General features: G+C 46.9%; 1 protein-coding gene across 1 annotated transcript in view; it reads left to right on the forward strand.

The window, feature by feature from the left end:
• Positions 1-1,801: 1,801 nt before the first annotated feature.
• The window catches only part of CUNH17orf67 (chromosome unknown C17orf67 homolog), a 17,297-nt gene continuing 906 nt past the window's right edge, over positions 1,802-18,192 (forward strand). The window contains exons 1-2 of the mRNA XM_055619492.1: positions 1,802-1,856; positions 2,757-2,857. Coding sequence (XP_055475467.1) covers positions 1,802-1,856; positions 2,757-2,857 — 156 coding nt within the window. The remainder of the gene's footprint in view (positions 1,857-2,756; positions 2,858-18,192) is intronic.

Consider the following 18,192-nt stretch of genomic DNA (forward strand, 5'->3'; position numbering starts at 1 on the left):
TTTTGAGGACATTTCAGTTTAATATCAGTTAGCCAGCATTAGCATCAACTCTGGTAACTTCGGGTCAGGTTCTGTTTTCTTTGGAGCTGGCAAAGGGACCACAGGACAACAGACATTCTTCTGAATGGAGAGCGTTATGCAAAGAAATGCCACATCCCTTTTGGCTATAATTTGTTATGTATTTAATGACTTCTTCATGTGATACTTGTTGATGAATTTCAGCAGCCTTGTTGGATCCCCCTCTTCCTCGGTTGAGACAGGGTCATGAGAGCCAGGTTTGCGCTGAACCTCTAAGTCCTGGGGAGGACCTTGAACTCCCCTGATCCTCCTGCTTCTACCTGGGAGGAGCTGGGATTCCTGCATTGTGCTGTCAAACCCAGCAGGCTCTCTTATCTTTATGAAGATAACCTTAAATCTGCTGAGAGCTGATCTTTCCTGAGGCCCTGTATAGGAAGAAGTGTGTTTTGGTTGTGTTAGTCAATTTTATGTTCCTGTAATGGAACACCTGTCACAATCAACTTATAAAGACAAAAAAAATTATTATTATTTTTTTTCAAGACAGTGTTTCTCTGTTGTAGCCCTGGCTGTCCTGGACTGGCTTGGTAGAACAGGCTGGCCTTGAACTCACAGAGATCCATCTGCCTCTGCCTCCTGAGTGCTGAAACTAAAGGCATGAGCCACCATGCTCAGCTTTTACAATTTTTTTTTTTGAGATTATAATGTAATTATATAATTTCCCCCTTTCCCCTCTAAATCCTCTTGTGTATCCTCCTGCCTTGCACTCTTTCCAATTCATGGCTTTTTTTTTCTTAAATCTTTTTTTTTTTATTAAAGTTATTTTATTTTATAGATGAGTGTTTTGCTTGTATGCGCACATGTGTGCCATGTGCAAGCTTGGTGCCTGGGGAGGTCAGAAGAGGGCATCGGATCACCTGGAACTGGAGGTATGACTGTGGGGACCAGAAGCGGAATCTGGGTGCTCCTCAAAAGCGGCAGGTGCTCTTAGTTGCTGAGACATTGCTCCAGCCTTGAGGAGCAACATCAGATTCCAGGCTGGTCTCTCCGGCTCCAGAGTCAGGGGAAAATATTTTTATTTCCTTCATCATGCTCCTTGCTTGGTGCCTTACCTACCTCTGAAATTATCAGCGTGTGTGTGTGTGTGTGTGTGTGTGTGTGTGTGTGTGTGTTTGAACGCAGACTGATGAATGGATTTTGGTAAAAATGTCATGAAATATGGAAACATAAGAGACAATTAGGGCAGATGAGGTGGCTCAGTTGGTAAAGGTGCTTGCTGCTCAGCCTGACAACCTGAGTTCAATCCCAGGACCTACACTGTAGAAGGAGAGAATTGACTCCCACAAACTGGCCCCTGGCTTCTGTTCCCGCAGGAAGGCATGTGAGTAGCCCTGTACACACAAATAACTACATGTCACAAAAGAGATGCGCTACTCAGTGAAACGAACAAACAAAAATAAAGCAAGCAAAAGCTTTGGAGAAACACTCTGAAACAATTACCGACTAGGACAGACAGACCTGTTTGCATGAAATGAATATTCTCAAAACCACACTCCGGAGGTCACATGACAGAGGGATCATTTCCTGTCTCAGGATGAAAATTTGCAGGAATTCGGAGGGAAATATTTTAACAGACATTGTTGCAAGCCCAGAGTCAGACCTGCTCAGCATCACGGGGCGAACCTCATTAGGGAAAAGTCGACACGGCATTGGGTCTGACGGGGGCCTCTTTCAAGTAGGTGGGACTGGTCCCGGGAGTTCAGTCAGAGGAGAGGAGCCTGGCACCATGAAGAAGATGTTTGTGCTGGTCTTCGCTCTCGCTCTGCTGGCTTTCTCCTCAGGTAGGTTTTCTCCCCCCAGGACACGACCTATTTTCACACTGACATGATAAGATACGGTCTATATTGATATTTTGATGCTCTTTCTTTTCGTAAGAGCAAGCCTCTAAAATTATTCTTTAAAACTCTAGAACTTTTCTTTAAAAGGGCGGTAAGTTGCTTTCGTTGAAAAGTCTCAAACTAGTGCGTTTGAGCACAAGTTTCAAAAAACTCTGAAAAGCCTTCAGTTACATCTTCTTTTAAAGCTTCTAGGGAACCGCCGGAAGCTTCAACTACCTTTATTATGCTAATATCTTTGAATATTTGCACTGCATCACCCCTTTTCCCATTTATAATTTTCTTGTGAGTGGAATGTGTGAAGACTAGGTTTAACACAGTCTTACTGCCACACACAAGACAATGGGAAAGTACATGCTCTTTAAAAAGTCGTATTCCGGGGGGGGGAGGGGGTGCAGCTCAATTGCCAGAGTGCTTGCCTAGCATGGGTGAAGAAGTTCTGAGTTTTGTGCCAGGACCACATCAATGGCTCGGTGGCAAACAACTGTAATTGTAGCCCTTGGTAGGATCCGGAGTTCAAGCTCGCCCCAACTAGACACTGGGTTCAAGGCCAGTCAGCCAAAGACCTTGTCTCAAAACAGACAAAAGCAAGCAAACGAACAGAAAACCCACACTTTACAGAAATGCCCACTTTAAAGAAATCGGCCATTGCAGGAGGTAAATAGATATTAAATCCTGAAGCTTTTGCCCTGAGTTAACTGAGGCCTCAGAAATGCCACATCCTCTGGGGCAGATTCTTTTGTGTTTTAACCAAGCTTGAACTTGCAAATCCTCTCTGGAGTCCTGAAATGGGAATGTGGACTCCCAGGCCTAGGAATCTCTCAAGGCTCTTCCTGGTTTTTCCAGAAGCCTCCCCGATTCTGACAGAAAAGCAAGCCAAACAGCTCCTGAGGTCAAGGCGACAGGACAGGCCCAGCAAACCTGGATTCCCTGACGAGCCCCTGCGGGTAAGTGCTTGGCCCTGGTATTTTATAGAACGTGCCATCTTCTGAATGAGCATTCATTCTGATATTGATTGGGGGCTGGTCATGCCCTGGGCTGTGAGATTGGGGGGGGATTCTAAGATGGGTGGGATCCCCACTCCTGGAGATGCCGGCTCTACTCACCTACGGGGTTGGCGAATGGGGTACTTTAAACAGAAAGAGTAGGGATGCAGAGCCTGTATCCCAGCATCCTGAGTGGGCTGCTCAGCATCTCCCTCCTCCACTCTGCTTGCTCAGGAGATGATGCCAACCCACTGTCTGCCTCTTGGGATCCTAAGCAAACTGGAGAGCATCATCAGCCAGCGATGGCCTCCCTGGGCAGAATCTTGGTAGCAGCTGCAGCTGCCTCTGGCCCTGGCGTTCATCCTCAGCTCTGCCCTATGAGTTCTGGCATCCACTCGCCTAGTCTTTCTGAACGTGGGCATCTGTGATAGTTAATACTGCCAACTTAACAGGATCTAGAATCATCTCCAGGACAAGCCTCTGGATATGTCTGTGAGTGCTTCAGACTGAGCTATTGAGGCGGGGAAGAGCCACCCTAACTGTAGCGGCACTATTCGTTGTCCTGAGTCCCAGACTGCATTAAAACACAGAACACAAGCTGGCCATCAGCTTTCCTTTTTTTTAAAATAATATGTTTTTCCTATTTTTTTTTTTTGAAATTATAATTGCATACTCTCCTCTCCCTTTTCCTCTCACTAACCGCTCTCATGCACCTCCCCTTTCTGTCTCTCGAGTTCGTGGCCTCCTCTTCTTTCTTTTCTTTCCAAGACAGGGTTTTTTTTTTTTTTTTTTTTTTGTGTAATAGCCCTGGCTGTCCTGGAACTCACTCTGTAGACCAGGCTGGCCTCAGATTCACAGAGATCCACCTGCTTCTGTCTCCTGAGCGCTGGGACTGAAGGCATGTGCCACCACGCCCAGCTCTCCTCCTCTTTAATCCCTCCCCCTCCTAAATGTAGAAACACAGCCTACTCAGTCTGCATAATTAATATATATATATATGCATATATAATCTCAGGGTTGATAACTTGGCATTGGATAGCAATTGGGGGGGGAGGTCCTCCTCTGGAAAAGACCATTTCTCCCTCTTTCAGAATTCCCTGGTTGCCCATAGTTCTTTGTCTATGGTTGAAGACCTCACAAGCTTCCCTCTTCCATGTTGGCAGACGTGCTGATGCCATCCTTGTTCAAGACTTGTTTAGGCAGCCGTGTTGACTAAGACTTCATAGACGCAGCCTCTCTGCCTTTTTTTTTTTTTTTTTTTTTTCCTTTTGGTTTTTTTGAGACAGGGTTTCTCTGTGTTTAGCCTTGACTGTGTCCTGGACTCACTTTGTAGACCAAGCTGGCCTCGAACTCACAGAGATCCGCCCGCCTCTGCCTCCCAGGGTGCTGGGACTACAGGCGTGCGCCACTGCGCCCGGTTCTCTCTGACAGTTCTAAGGGGCACAGTTTCTGTTCCTCCAGCATTCACAGTCTTTCAGGGTCCTCTTCTATAACGCTCCCTGAGCCTTAGATGCAGGAGGAATTGTGTTGTAGATGTGTCCTATCAACTGGGGCTGGGTCACTTCCTGATTGTGGCAGCAGGAAAACCAGTAGCCACACAGTCCCACTGCCATGCGCCCCTCCATCCTGATGGACTAGTCCCCCCAAGCTGTGAGGGAAAAGAAACCTCCCTTAAGCTGTATATTTTACACACCAACAAGGAAAGTAATGATACAGCCCCCTTTCCTGCCTCTCCTTTGGGTGTTCTGTGCATGCTGCGAGACCCGGCAGGCTGGCTCAGCCCGTTTTGGTGCCTAGCTTGGCTCCTGCCGTGGCCGGAAGCACTTCTGACATTATTGGTTATTTCTGCCACTTCCAGGTGAAGGTTCATCACACACACACTGTACCAGCAAGCCGGGGATGTTTGGAGATTATTGTCTGGTGGTATCTCTGTGGTTCAGGTTGGCCTCTTTCCTGGACCCCTCAACTAGTGTTAGCGCTCAGTCAGGTTTTGTTTGTTTGTTTTTTGAGACAGAGTTTCCCTGTGTAGCCCTGGCTGTTCTGGAACTCGCTCTGTAGAGCAGGCTGGCCTCAAACTCAGATATCCACCTGCCTCTGCCTCCGGAGTGCTGGGATTAAAGGCATGGACCACCACCTGGTTCTTAGTCAGAGTCTTATGGTGAAGCCCACAGGGACCTAGAACCATGTTTGCCATCTCACACTGCAGGCTCAGTGTGCCTACGCTGATATTTAAAAGGCTTTCATTGGGCTGGAAATGAAGCTCAGTGGTAGAATGCTTGCCTGGAATGCACAAGGCCCTAGATTTGATCCCCAGCATTGAAAAAAAAAAAAGATGGTAAATGCTGCTGGCTCAGGTCGGACTAGAGTTGAATCCTTCAATACACTTTATTTCTTCTCTCAATTCTTCCCCTGTTTTACATTTACTTATTTTGTGGGGTGTGCATGCAGATGGAGCCCAGAGGACCTCTTGTGGGAGCTGGTTCTTTCCTTCTATCATGTGTGTGTGGCCCCAGGGACTACTCCGGTTGTCAGGGTTCAGCAAGCACCTTTGCCCACTGAGCCCTTCAGGTAGCCTAAATCTATTTTCTAACTGTGTATGGGGGAAGTTTCCTTATACTGCTATACACCATTACTTTCTTTCCTATGCCAGGGATTGAATCTAGGGCCTTGTATATGTCAGGGCAAGCATCCTACCACATCCGGAACTCTGAGGTTTTCTCGGACAACGCCTGCACCTGGCCGTCTTGAGCTCTGTGGGGCAATGGCCTTGTACCCTCACTGAAGACTTTGTAGGCCTCTATCTGCAGGTGTTTGGACCGTTGACGCTGTTTCCTGCCTCCCGCAGCTGGGCTGCCCTTGGCTCTGAATTCTGCATTGTTCGGTGCTCGTCCCACTTAGAAACTTCTGAGTGCGCTCCTTTGCTGACATTGTGCCTCTTCCTGGCTTGGGGCCATTGCCGGCTTCAACCCCTGAGAGCACTCACAGCTGGATCTCGATGCAAAGCATGGTGGCCATGTGCTTGCCAGGATGTCTGCAGATGTCAGTGAGGTCCCACCTCTGGCCAGGCAGGCTCAGGGGCTGGTGGTCAGGGCTGCACAGCGGGTGGACATCAACCAAGGACTTTGGCTCCTGGAGAGCCATGGCTTCTTTCTGTCTTTCTCTTTCTCTCTTTTTGTTTGTCTGAGACAGGGTCTTTCAACATAGCTGTGGCTAGTCTGGAAATCACTATGTAGACCAGGCTGGCCTTGAACTCTCAGAGATCCACCTGCCTCTGCCTCCTGAGTGCTGGGATTAGAGTTGTGTGCCACCTTCTCTGGCATACATGTATGTGTTTTGAAGAAGGCTTTGCAGAGTATTTTGTGTCAGAATATCTGATATCCTTCCTTTGTGTTCCTCTTTGGGCCTTGGCTTGAGTCCCTTGGGCTGCTTGGAATGATGCCTATGGAAGGCTGTCTTAGGGTGCCCTGGGCATCATTGCCCGGGTTGAGTTTCCACGCTGTACACACAGTGGAACCTTCCAGGGGTTTCAAGCAGGACACTGATATGATTAGGCCTGCGAATTAGAGGTTCAGGACACAGAGCCTCTCAGACGCTGGCCTTCAGACCTCACTGCAGGCGGGAAGCAGGCAGTGGCATTGTTGAAAACATTATGCATCTCCTTGTCATGGTACTCAGGAGACGGACAGGTGGACTTGGGCAGATAAGTAGAGTGGGCAGCTTTTGGGAGAAGTCATGTGCCCCTAGGAACTAAGCCTGGAGACCCACGCGCTTACTGCCAATGTAGCAAACTGAAATGTTGACTAGTGGGGGTGTCTTATTTTGTTCCTCGCTAAGTGACTGGATAAAGGAAAACTGGTTCAGAGAATGGAGAAGCCATGGAGGAGGGTCGTGGGTGGTGCTTTGGGGATGTGCATTAACTCAAAATGAAGACACTCATGGGGATTTGCAATCTGTTCTCATGAAGAGTTATGGCACGGTAGTTGTCATCTTGACATTTAGCTCAAACATCGCACAGGCTGGCTTCTGCAGAGGTACTGGCTTGTCAGAGACAGGTTCAGACAAACGGCCTATGCACACAGGGGCCTTGACTGTTTGAAGTAGCTCCTGTGTATTTCCTGCACCTGGCAATATGCTAGCAATGAGAAGGCTGCCAGCATCTGCCCTGGGGATACAGGGGGAGCAGGGCCCTTGATGGAGGAAGTTCGGGCCTGGAGGGAAAAAGAAAAGATACTTAGAGGGAAACAGATGGCTCTGGGCAACCTCCCTCCCCACACCCCAGACTTCAAATGTCTGGAGGCAGCCAGGGTGCAAGAGGGAGATAGAAAAAGAGGCCAGAGGGAGGGGCAGATGAAGGATGCCTAAGGGAGCATACGGCTGGATTTCTCTGCTCTAGGAAACAGCCGATATAGCAGGTATCAGAACACACTTGACTTTGGGGTTGCAGTTGGTTTTGCTGCTTCCTCTGCAACCCCTAACCACTCAGAGCCATCTGTGTTAGTGGTTTTCTGGAGGGAATGATGACTGGCAGGTGGTACCCGGTGGGGTGTGCATGGCTGTCAAGAGAGGAAAGTCATCCCTAGACTCTAGAAGCTGCTGCGGTAGAGAAACTGGCTGTCATGGTCATTTATAATTAACCCGGCTCCAGATCTTTGGAGATTTTAAAGAGCAGGGTCTGGACTTCATGGAAATGGGATGGGAGCTCTCCAAAGGCTGGCGATTCATTTAGGGACGTGCCATGCGGAGATAGGTAGGTTTTACTGAGTCATCACAGTGACTCTATTGTGTCAGAGGATTCATAGATCTAATGAAGTCTCACCAGGCTCACAGAGGCCAGGACCAACCAGACAGCCCAACCTTGTTTGGAGACAACTGCATGAAGACAGGGCTATAGGAAGAGGAGGTGGAATGGAAAACAGTTTGAGGCTGAAATGGTCCCAGAGGCTCATGTTTCTAATATTTGTTCCTCAGCCGGCACTGAGGTCTGGCTGGTGGAGCAAAACCAAACCAAACCAAACCAAACCAAACCAAACCAAACCAAACCAAACCAAACCAAAGGTAGGTGGATTGCTGTGAGTTCAAGGCCAGTCTGGTCTACACAGTGAGTCTAGGACAGCTGAGGCTACACAGAGAAACCCTGTCTCAAAAAACCAAACCAAACCAAACCAAACCAAACCAAACCAAACCAAACCAAACCAAACCAAACCAAACCAAATCAAATCAAACCAAACCAACCAAAGGGGTACACTTTTGAAAGTTATACCTGGCCCCTAGTTCCTGCCCCATTTTCTCTGTCCCTCTGTTCACTATGACGTGAACAGTCACACACTCCAGCTGCCTTGAACAGAGATAGCTGCTGTGTCTTCCCCACCATGACTCACTAGATAAACTCTCTAAAACCATGAGCCACACAAATCTTTCCTAAGTCTTTTAAAAGAGAGATTTCTACTTTCAGTGGTTTGTGTCTGCATGTATCTCTCTCTCTCTTGTTCTCTCTCTCTCTCTCTCTCTCTGTAGATATGTGTATGTGAATGCAGGTCCCCAAAGAGGTAACAGGTTCTCTAAGCTGGAGTAGCAGGTAGTTGGGAGCCACAGGACATGGGTGCTGAGAACGGAACTCTGGTCTTATGGAAGAACAGTAAATGCTCTTAATCACTGAGCTGTCTCTCCAGACTAAATCTTTCCCCTCCTCAGGTGTTTCTATCAGGTACTGAGGTCACAGTGATGTAAAAGTAACCAACACGAAGATGCCTCTGAGCTCCCTCTGGAAGATCCCTCCGGCTGTGAGGGTGCTTGCCTTCATGTTTAGGGTTGGATCTTAACTGTTGCTCCTCATCGTGGTCCCTAGAGAGCTTAATCAGAGCTCACCAGATGGGCAGAACCCAGGCTGCTCCTCACATCCCCTAAATGTGGCCCATGTCTGTGCATGACCCAGCAATTCCTGGGCACCTCAGAGTTAGGAAGTCCTGCTCTGGACAAGGCCTGGTTTCATCTCTGTTCCCCTAGAAAAGAGGTTATAGGCCTGTTTGCTTCATCCCAACACACTTGGTCTCTCTGTTTTGCCCTGGGCACTCTTGTTGCTTAGTCTCTTAGGACCTTCGTTCCCCCATTCTCTCATTTTCCCTCCTTCTGTTTCATGGCTCTGCAGCTGCACTTCCAGTGCCAGATCTATAGCCTTTGACGTCACTTATTTGTCATGGCATCCTGGGCTCTGCCTTCCCTGTTCTCCTGTTTCAGTAGCCCTGTGCTTGGAATCTTACCTCTGCTCCGGTGGGATGGCTGTGTGCTTCTGCCGCCTGCCTGAACTCCCTCAGGAGCTCTGGACTGGTTTATCCAACTGTCCACTTCTCCATTTGTGCTTGGATATCTACTAGGCATCTCCAATCTAACGGCTCTAAAAGGAATTCCTGGTTTTACACTCACAGTATCCTAGTCCTAGTACCTGGCTCTCTCTTACCCTTCGCCGTCATTGTGATAGCTATGAGTAGAGCAAGCAGTGACCCCACAGCCAGTATTCCTCCCCCCCCATTGCGTCATCTATTCTCCAGGGCTCTATAAGCACGAGAGGCCTGTTTAACCTCCACCATCTCGTTGTCGTGCCTCTGCTCCAGCCTTGCTTGCCTCTGTACAGTGTCTCCACCATGTCGGGAGAAGGACGCTCCTTGCCCAGTCTGCTTGCCTGCAAGTAAGCTAATAAGGTGGTCCTGTTTACACCTTTTCTGCAGTGTGGTTGCTTGCGTTGAAAAGAGTGTGTTCCAGCTCGTTATTATTAAATGATGCGTGTTAGAACTGTATTACAACTGGGTTGCCATTTTCCTGAACAACGGGCATTTTAGATATCATAAGAATTCTTGTACACGTGGCTGGAGAGATGGCTTAGAGGTTCAGAGCTCTTGTTTGCCGTCTATAACTCCAATCCCAGGGGATCCATTGTCATCTTCTGGCCTCTGAGGGTACCAGGCCTGCACATGGTACACGGACATACATGCAGGCAAATACTCATACAGGTAAAATAATAAAGTAAAACAAAAACCCTCATACACATGCGTGTTTTTCAAGAAGAAACATTTCAGAGTTTCATGCACTTTTAATTAAACTAGGCACTGCCAAATTGTACCATGCCCTACCCTCCGTATGTATAAGAACACCCATTCTCCTCTTCCTATCTCTTTGTCTGCCTATCCGTCTGTCTGTCTGTGTCTCTCTATTTCTGACGGTGTCTCACTCCGTAGCTCTGGCTGGCTTGGAACTTGCTAATTGGATCAGGCTGGTCTCAAACCCAGAAATACAGCTGCCTCCAGCCTGCTGGGATTAAAGGTGTATGTCCCCGTGCCCACCATTCTATGCTGCCTTAAAAATTACTGATTATTTGTGTGTGTGTGTGTGTGTGTGTGTGTGTGTGTGCCTGTCGTCATGAGCATCTGTGGGCGTACATACCACAGTGTGCATGTGGTTTCTTATTGCACTTTTACATGTATTCCAGGGACCCGACTGATTACCAAGCTCGTATTCGCAAGCCCCTTTCTCCCCTGGCGCACCTTGGTAGCCTGGTTTCCTGTATTCTTGACAAAACCTTATATAAGATTTTTCGTGTCAAACTTTGGCCTACACCTATTTATATCTATTCTGTGTGTGTGTGTGTGGGGGAGGCAAAAGTGACGATGTTTCTGAGTGGTAAGATTTGGGGCAATTCACCTTCACCTCCGTCCTCTTTGTGGTCAATGTGTATTAATTTCTTAGGGCTGCCCCAAGGGATTGTGGCGTTTAGAACAACAGTTCTTCATTGCCTTACAACGCGGCCTGCCGGAGTTTGAAATCAAGCATTGTTGGAGTTAATTCCTTCTGAACTCTGAAGACTTGTCTGTTACCTGTCCCTCGCCTGCCTCCTAGTGGTGGCTGGTGGTCCCTACTGTTTCTTAACCCATAGCTGCGTTACAACAGCCTGCCTGCTGTCACGTGGCTTCTTTGTGTCTACGTTCCCCTTTTTCTCCGTGTTGGGACGTTCTGTTTTTGTTTCTGGCTGCTGTGCTAAAATATCCCGACGCGGTGCAACTTAGGGGAGAAAGGGTTTATTTTAGCTCATAGTTCGGGTTGCAGTCTGTTATTGTGGGGAAGCGAGGGTAGCAGAAGCCTGAAGCTGTCACAGCCACTGTCAAGATAGAGAGGATGAATGAGAACATCGCCTGCACTCAGCTCAATACAGCCCAAGACCCAAACCCAGGGAAGGATGTCACCCGCAGTGGGCGGGTCATCCCATCTCAGTTAACTAGTCCTGATGGTCTCTCCCTCAAGGGGAAGCCTACAGACAAGGCCTCAGTGAGGTTCCCTTCCCAGGGGATTCTACCTTGTGCCAACCTGTTAATGAAAACTAACCATCCGGTGGGGATTGAACCCATATGTGCTAAGCAAGTGCCTTGGCCCTGAGCTAGCGCCCAAGTCTTTCACATTTCCCTCTTCTACAGAGGACGGCAGCCATTGGCTAGGGCCCACCTGAATCCAGTGTGATGTCATCTTTAATTGGTAACATTGGTAAAGATCCAGTTTGCAAAGCAAAAGGTTTTTCCCTCATATGTTATTACAGAACATGAATTTGGGGGACATACTATTTAAATTGCCAGCTGAAATAATTAACGACCCTGTGTATGATTTCCACAAGATCATGCAGTTCACAGCGGGCAACAGCTTTTCTGCCTCTCCAGGCACCGCTGACTGACTGTTGTTATCTCGGCCAAATTCCTTATGACTCCCTGGGTCTCAGTTTTCACAGCTAGAAAATGAGGAAATCACGACTGTCCAGTGTAAGAGAAAATGTGTGAGCACTCAGCATAGGGATATCTATGGGTGATTCCTTAAAGAAAAAAAAAAGCTAGTTTTATGTCAGTTTGATACAAGCTGGAGTCATCAGAGAGGAGGGAACTTTGATTGGGAAAATCCTCCAAAAGATCAGGTTGTAGGTAAGCCTGTAGGGCATTTTCTTAATTAGTGGTGGATGGGGGAGGGCCCCACCCACTGTGGGTGGGGCTCCCTCAGGCTCGTGTTGCTGGGATCTATAAGAAAGAGGGCTGAGCAAGCATTATGGAACAAGCAAGTAGGCAGCACCCTTCTATGGCCTCTGCATCAGCTCCTGCCTCCAGGTCCCTGCCCTCACTGATTTTGGTAATGAGCTGTTATATTAAAGTGTGAGTGAATAAACCCTGTCCTCCCCTATTTGCTTTGGTTATGGTGTTTCATCAACGGCGGTAGTAACCCTAAGAGAGCCTCCTACCTCCTTTCTGCTGATAGAAAAAAGTCAGTGCACTCTGGCCTGGGGACATGCTAGCCTCAAGCCATCCCTGGGTTCCCTGTCACCCTTCCAAGGTAACTGATGTTCAGTCACCCAGAACGTCTCCTTCCTTTTAAAGTGAGACCCCAGCACCTCCCCACGTGTGGCTTTATCTGCCTGGCACCCTCCTCTTCCTTCAAATGTCATGGTGTTTCTCTCTTTCCTTATCTGCCCTTCTAGCATGCTCACCCTTCCATACATTTGTACGTCTGCTTTCTTAAGCTACTGTGACTTAAGGTTGCCCTTAGTCTGCAAATACTAAATGGGGGAAAGTCTCGCAGGGAACAGTGCATAAGATCAAAACTGTGCACTTCTCTGGGGAGGGTGATGAGAACTTATGCTGTCTTGCCTCATCTTGCCTGGGGTGGGGAATCTTGTGTGTCCACAAGTCAGCTGTCAGTCACTTAGTCTCTGTGGCGATTTGAATGAGAATGCCCCACATAGGCCCATATATTTGTATGTTTAGTTGCCAGCTGATGAACTGTTTGAAACGATTAGGAAGTGTGGCATTGTTGGAATAAGTGTGCTTTAAGGAGGTTATGTCACTGGGGGTGGGCTTTGAGGTTTCAAAAGCCCACATCAGCCTAGTCTGTCTCTCTGTCTGTCTCTCTCCCTTTCCCCTCCTCTTCTTTCCCCTCCTTCCCTTCCTTCCCTCTGCTTTTCTCTCCCTCCCTCTCCTTTTCCCTCCCTCTCTCCCTTGATGGAAAGCTCTCAGCTACTGCTCCAGAGCTATGCCTGTCTGTTTCCCACCGTGAAGATCATAGACTAACCTTCTGAAACTGTAAGCAACCCCCAGTTAAATGCTTTCTCTCATACTCTTATGAGAGAAAGAGTTGGTTGCCTTGGTTTGCCTGGCCGTGGTGGCACACACTTTTAATCTCAGCACTCTGGAGGCAGAGGGATATCTGTGAGTTTGAGGCCAGCCTGGTCTACAGGGTGAGTTCCAGGACAGCCAGGGCTGTTACATAGAGAAACCCTGTCTCAAACAAAACCAAACCAAAACTAAACCAACCAACCAACCAAACAAACAAACAAAACCCAAAAAAACCAAAACCCAGTTGCCTTTCTACATGGCAACTCTCTACAGCAACAGAACAGCGTCTTTGTTGCTGTCTCTGTCTCTGTCTCTGTCTCCATTATTGGGTCCATTGCTTCTTTTTCAGCAGGTCTGTGTACACTTTCTGTCCTTTCCCTCCCTCTATCCTACCCCATGGGCATCCCCATAGGCGTCACACCGTCTCATGTTCTCCTAGGAAGAAGGGAAAACGCGGCCCAGTAAGCTATGTTAAGAGCTGAGGGGGTGTGCGTGAGATAGACTGCGTTTACAAAGCTTTTTATTATGGCTTTTTTTTTTTTTAAATTTTTGTATGTTTGTGTGTATATGTTTGTGCTTTTACGTGTGTGCTTAGGTATGTGGAGACCAGGGCTTCCCTGGAGCGTCATTTTTTAGGTGCCATCTACCTTGTATTTTGAGACAGGGTCTCTCATGACTCTGGAGCTCCCCAAGTAAGATAGACAAGCTGGCCAGTGAGCCCAGAGGTCTGCCGGACTTGGTTTCCCCGGCACTGGGTTTACAAGGGCACGCCATTGTGCCTGAGTTTTCAAGTGTGGGTTCTGGGGATTGAACTCAGGATCGCATGCCTGCATAGCAGGGGCTTTACTAGTGGAGTTATCTGGCCTGCAAGCTTTCTTTTTCACTATTATGGATAAGTTCAGTAACTTCCTCCCTGACAGACCCACCCAGCCTCCCCTGAGGCAAGCTCTTCCCTGAGTGGGGATGAACACTTTACTGACAGAGTCACCCCTCTAGCTCTGTAGTGTAACATTTCGATTCTTTTATTTTATAATTATTTATCGTCATTGTTTTTTTTTTTTTTTTTTTTTTTTTTTTTTTTTTTTTTTTTTTTTTTTGTTTTTTTTTTTTTTTTTTTTTTTTTTTTTTTTTTTTTTTTTTTTTTTTGAGGCAGGGTCTCTCTGTGTAGCCCTGGCTGTCCTGGACTTGCTTTGCAGACCAGTCTGGCCTGGAACTCAGAGATCCGTCTGCCTTTGCCTCCCAAGTGCTGGAATTACAGTTGTGTGCTACCAAACCCCGCTTCCAAGTGCTGGATAAGTGTACATAATTGGTTAAAAGTAGGCACTTCAAGGATGCTTGATTTGCATTAAACAACATACTCCTATCATATGAATGGAAACACAGCACCTAAGTATCCTATAGGCACAGGGAAGGGAGAGCTAGCAGGGAAGCTGTGTCAAAGGTCATATATCAAATGTGGTTAGGGGCATCTATGTCTAAAGATGTTCTCCAGATGAAGTCAGGCAGAGAGTAGGAGGCCCTGCTGGGGAGAGGGGGTCCTGCACATTAATACTGAGCTCAGAATGGCTATCCTGACTGGGAGGACTGTAACTGCAAACAGAGGTCCTGACAACACAGTTGGCATGAATTTAAAAAAATAAAATCTATATTGGGTTTCTTATACCTTCCCCTCTATTCACCCCAATCCCTTCCAACGCCCCAATACCAGGTAGGAGAGAAAGAAGGTTAGCAGGCAGAGGGGACATAGTTCTCTTTTGGCTATATCCTGCTGACTGGAGTGGTTGGGTTTCTTGGGGCAAGTACAATCTTCGTTTCAGGATATTTCTAACTTCTTCACATCAAATCATGACAGCAGCAACCAGGAGCAGCTTGGGAGAGAAGCAGCTGCTTTCTGCTTTCTGAGAGTGCCCTGTCCCTCTCTGGGCATTTATACCCTCTCAGAGTCCCCAGAATTAAACCATCTGCAGTTGGCAAAGATTATGCCCCTCTCTGAGCCAGCATGAGGGAAGTAGTCTGTTGCTGTGGACAATCTGAAGCAGCCTCTGGGAGGGAGTGTGGAGAGGGTATCTCCTGTAGATAAACTACCCTACTCATCTACAAAATAATGCTGTGCACTTACCTAAACACACTCACGTGACTGCGGATTTCTAGACAAAGGCCCAGAAAGATAGTGCTGTCTCTCTCAACCCTACCATCTCACGGACTACTGAAGGTGTCACTGTGGCGATCTTTATATTTAACACTTAACTATTATTTGTTTAAAAGGATTAATTTTGTTTTTAATTATACATTTTGTGCTCGTCTGTGTGTGGGTATGTATTCATGTATGTGTATGTGTATGTGTATGTGTATACGTGTGAGCGCTGGGAACTGAACTTAGGTTCTTTGCAAGGATAGTATGTATTCTTAACCACTAAACTATCTCTCTAGGCCCCAATTTATATCTATCTATCTCCTATTAGACTGTTCTAAATCACTTTAGGGGGATAGACAATTTGTTTTACTTCTGGGTCTCCAGCACCAAACCAATGATTGGCATTTCTTAAATGCTGGTTGTTTCTCTGTGCTTCCTGGAGAGGGTGGGTGGGGATGCTCAGACTCAGCGGGATAGGACTCTACTTGGGAAGGTGAAGTTTATCTCAAGGAAATCTCTTCTCCATTGCTTCATTTAAGCTCATCAAGCTTCTCTTAACCTTTCCAAACTTTAGGGAAGAATTTGTTTGCCAAATGACAGGGAGAACCATGCAAATTCTTTAAGAAAGATGACATTTAGGCTTCAGTGATGTCTTTTGTGATCCTGTTCATAAGGTACTCCTGTAGCTTGGGGATTTGCCTTTCTAGGGAGCTTGGCTGTTTTGGCTTGTGTTTCTTCCAGGCATGTTCTTACTGGGTGCAGATAAATCATGCTAGCTTTATGGTAAGTAGCCTTTGTAAACATGCTTTCATGTTTAGCCCCACGACAAATGTCCTGGGAACTCCATTACCCTTATATTCCCATGATCTCAAAGATGGTTCAGAATAACTGAGATGTCAGTTGCACTCAGCGCGTCTTGACTTTCCTAGGGCATGGAGCCTTTGGGGATCTGGGGTAGTTAACTTCTGAGCCATCCCTCAGCCTGTGTGATTACCTTGCTTTGACTAATGAGCAAAATAAATTCTTCCAAATGTCAATGGACCTGTAATCCTGCCCAAATGTCATAGGAAAGGCTGGGGACATCTTGGAAAAAGTTTATGCCTTGATAGGCCATTTGCTATGTCATTCTTGGGTCAGGTCAGGCTCTGCTAAACATTTCATTTCATTATCACGCCACTCCAGTGAGGGTCTATGTGTAGTTTCCATTCCAATTACTGGGAAATGATTCACTTAAATCATTACAATGGGCATTTGACATGGAACACAAATCCTGGTTTTTGTTTTTGTTTAATTTCTTCCCTCCCTAGAGAAGAGAATCTAAAGGAATGAAAACCTGTTTTCCATCTCCTTCTCCTTTCTCAGTCCAGGAACATTTGAGATGATCATTAATGCTGGGTCATTTCTGACTCGGCCAATGCAATTGTTGAATTTGTGGTTTTTAGCTGATTTGTAGTTGGGCTTTTCATCTTTGACTAATGACTGCTTTCAGGCCTTTGTGGCATATTCATTTCCCCAACATTTAAAATAAATACTGAAGTGTCATGGAAACCAGTGCTGGCTTCCTTCTGGGTTCTCAGTGTGTGTCTATTTTGGTGGCTTTTCTTCAGTGATGACTTCAGCTGCTGTGAAACAGACACTAACTTTTGCTTTTACGTACATTTGGCCATTATAGCAAGATGATTGACACAGATGCCAGGGGACCTTCCAAGGAAGACTTAGTGAGATAAAAAGCCATCTTTCCATGTATTCGTTTGTATATGTCTTCAGTAAGCTACACGGAGGCCCTCATGTACACCAGGCACTAAGGCCATACTTGGGGTACCATGGCTGTTGCTTTAGAAAACAAACCCTCAGATAAGAGTGGTGGGCTGGGTAGCAAGTGCCACAGTCCTAGCTATTCAGGAGGCTGAGACAGAGAATCATGTGAGCCCAGGATTTGCTTGTTTGTTTTCGAGACACCGTCTCTCTCTCTCTCTCTGTGGCCTTCTCCTTCAAATTATTTCATGGGTTTATTTTTATTTTATGTGTAAGAGTGTTTTGCTTGCGTGTGTGTATGTACACCATGGGTATGCCGTGCTCCCAAGAGGCCAGACTCTCGATCTGCGTATGAAAGAGAACGTGTGTTGTTCATCTTGCAGAGCCTGGGTCACTTCGTTCACTTTAATTTTTTCCCCCCCAGGAGACGCTACAAAGTGGGTGGCAACACTTGACCTGCAAATGTATTTTAGACCCTTGTCAGGGGGAATGTTGTCTCTCTTTCCATATAAAACCTCTTTTCTTTTGCAGACAGGGTCTTGCACTAAGTCCAGGCTGGCCTTGAATGCATGGCAATCCTCCTGTCCCAGCCGGCCACATTGCTGGGATCACACACCTACATAGCCCCCACATCTGGCTTTTCTGTGAATGTGTGTGCACTTGTACGTACATGATGTGTGTGTATGAACGCTTCCCTGTGGGGGGTATGCGTTCACAGCTGTGTGCATGTGCAATTGGAAGCCAGAAGTCCCCAATGGCTCTCCACCTTGTTTTATTGGGACGGGGTCTCTCACTGAACCCAGCGCCCACTTATTCTGAGATAGTGGCTACCCAGCAAGCTCTGAGCACCTTCTGTCTCTGCCTCGTCATTGGTGGAATACAGGCACACATCACCACATCCATTTTTGTTTAATGCAAGTGCCAGGGGCCTGAACTCAGGTCTTAATCTTTTTTGTTTGCTTGTTTGTTTGTTTTCAAGACAGGGTTTCTCTATGTGTAGCCTTGTGTGTGTCCTGTCTTAGAACTCTCTTTGTTGAACAGGTTGACCTTGAACTCACAGAGATATACCTGCCTCTGCCTCCCCAGTCCTGGGATTAAAGGTCACCACACCTGGCTAGGTAGGTCTTAATTTATTAACTGAGCTATTTTTCAGCTCCTCCTTTCTTTTTTCTTTTTCTTTCTTCCTTCCTTCCTTCCTTCCTTCCTTCCTTCCTTCCTTCCTTCCTTTCTTTCTTTCTTTCTTTCTTTCTTTCTTTCTTTCTTTCTTTCTTTCT

Source organism: Psammomys obesus, unplaced genomic scaffold (genome assembly GCF_907164565.1).
Source record: "Psammomys obesus unplaced genomic scaffold, mPsaObe1.curated_primary_1811, whole genome shotgun sequence".
Lineage (NCBI taxonomy): Eukaryota > Metazoa > Chordata > Mammalia > Rodentia > Muridae > Psammomys > Psammomys obesus.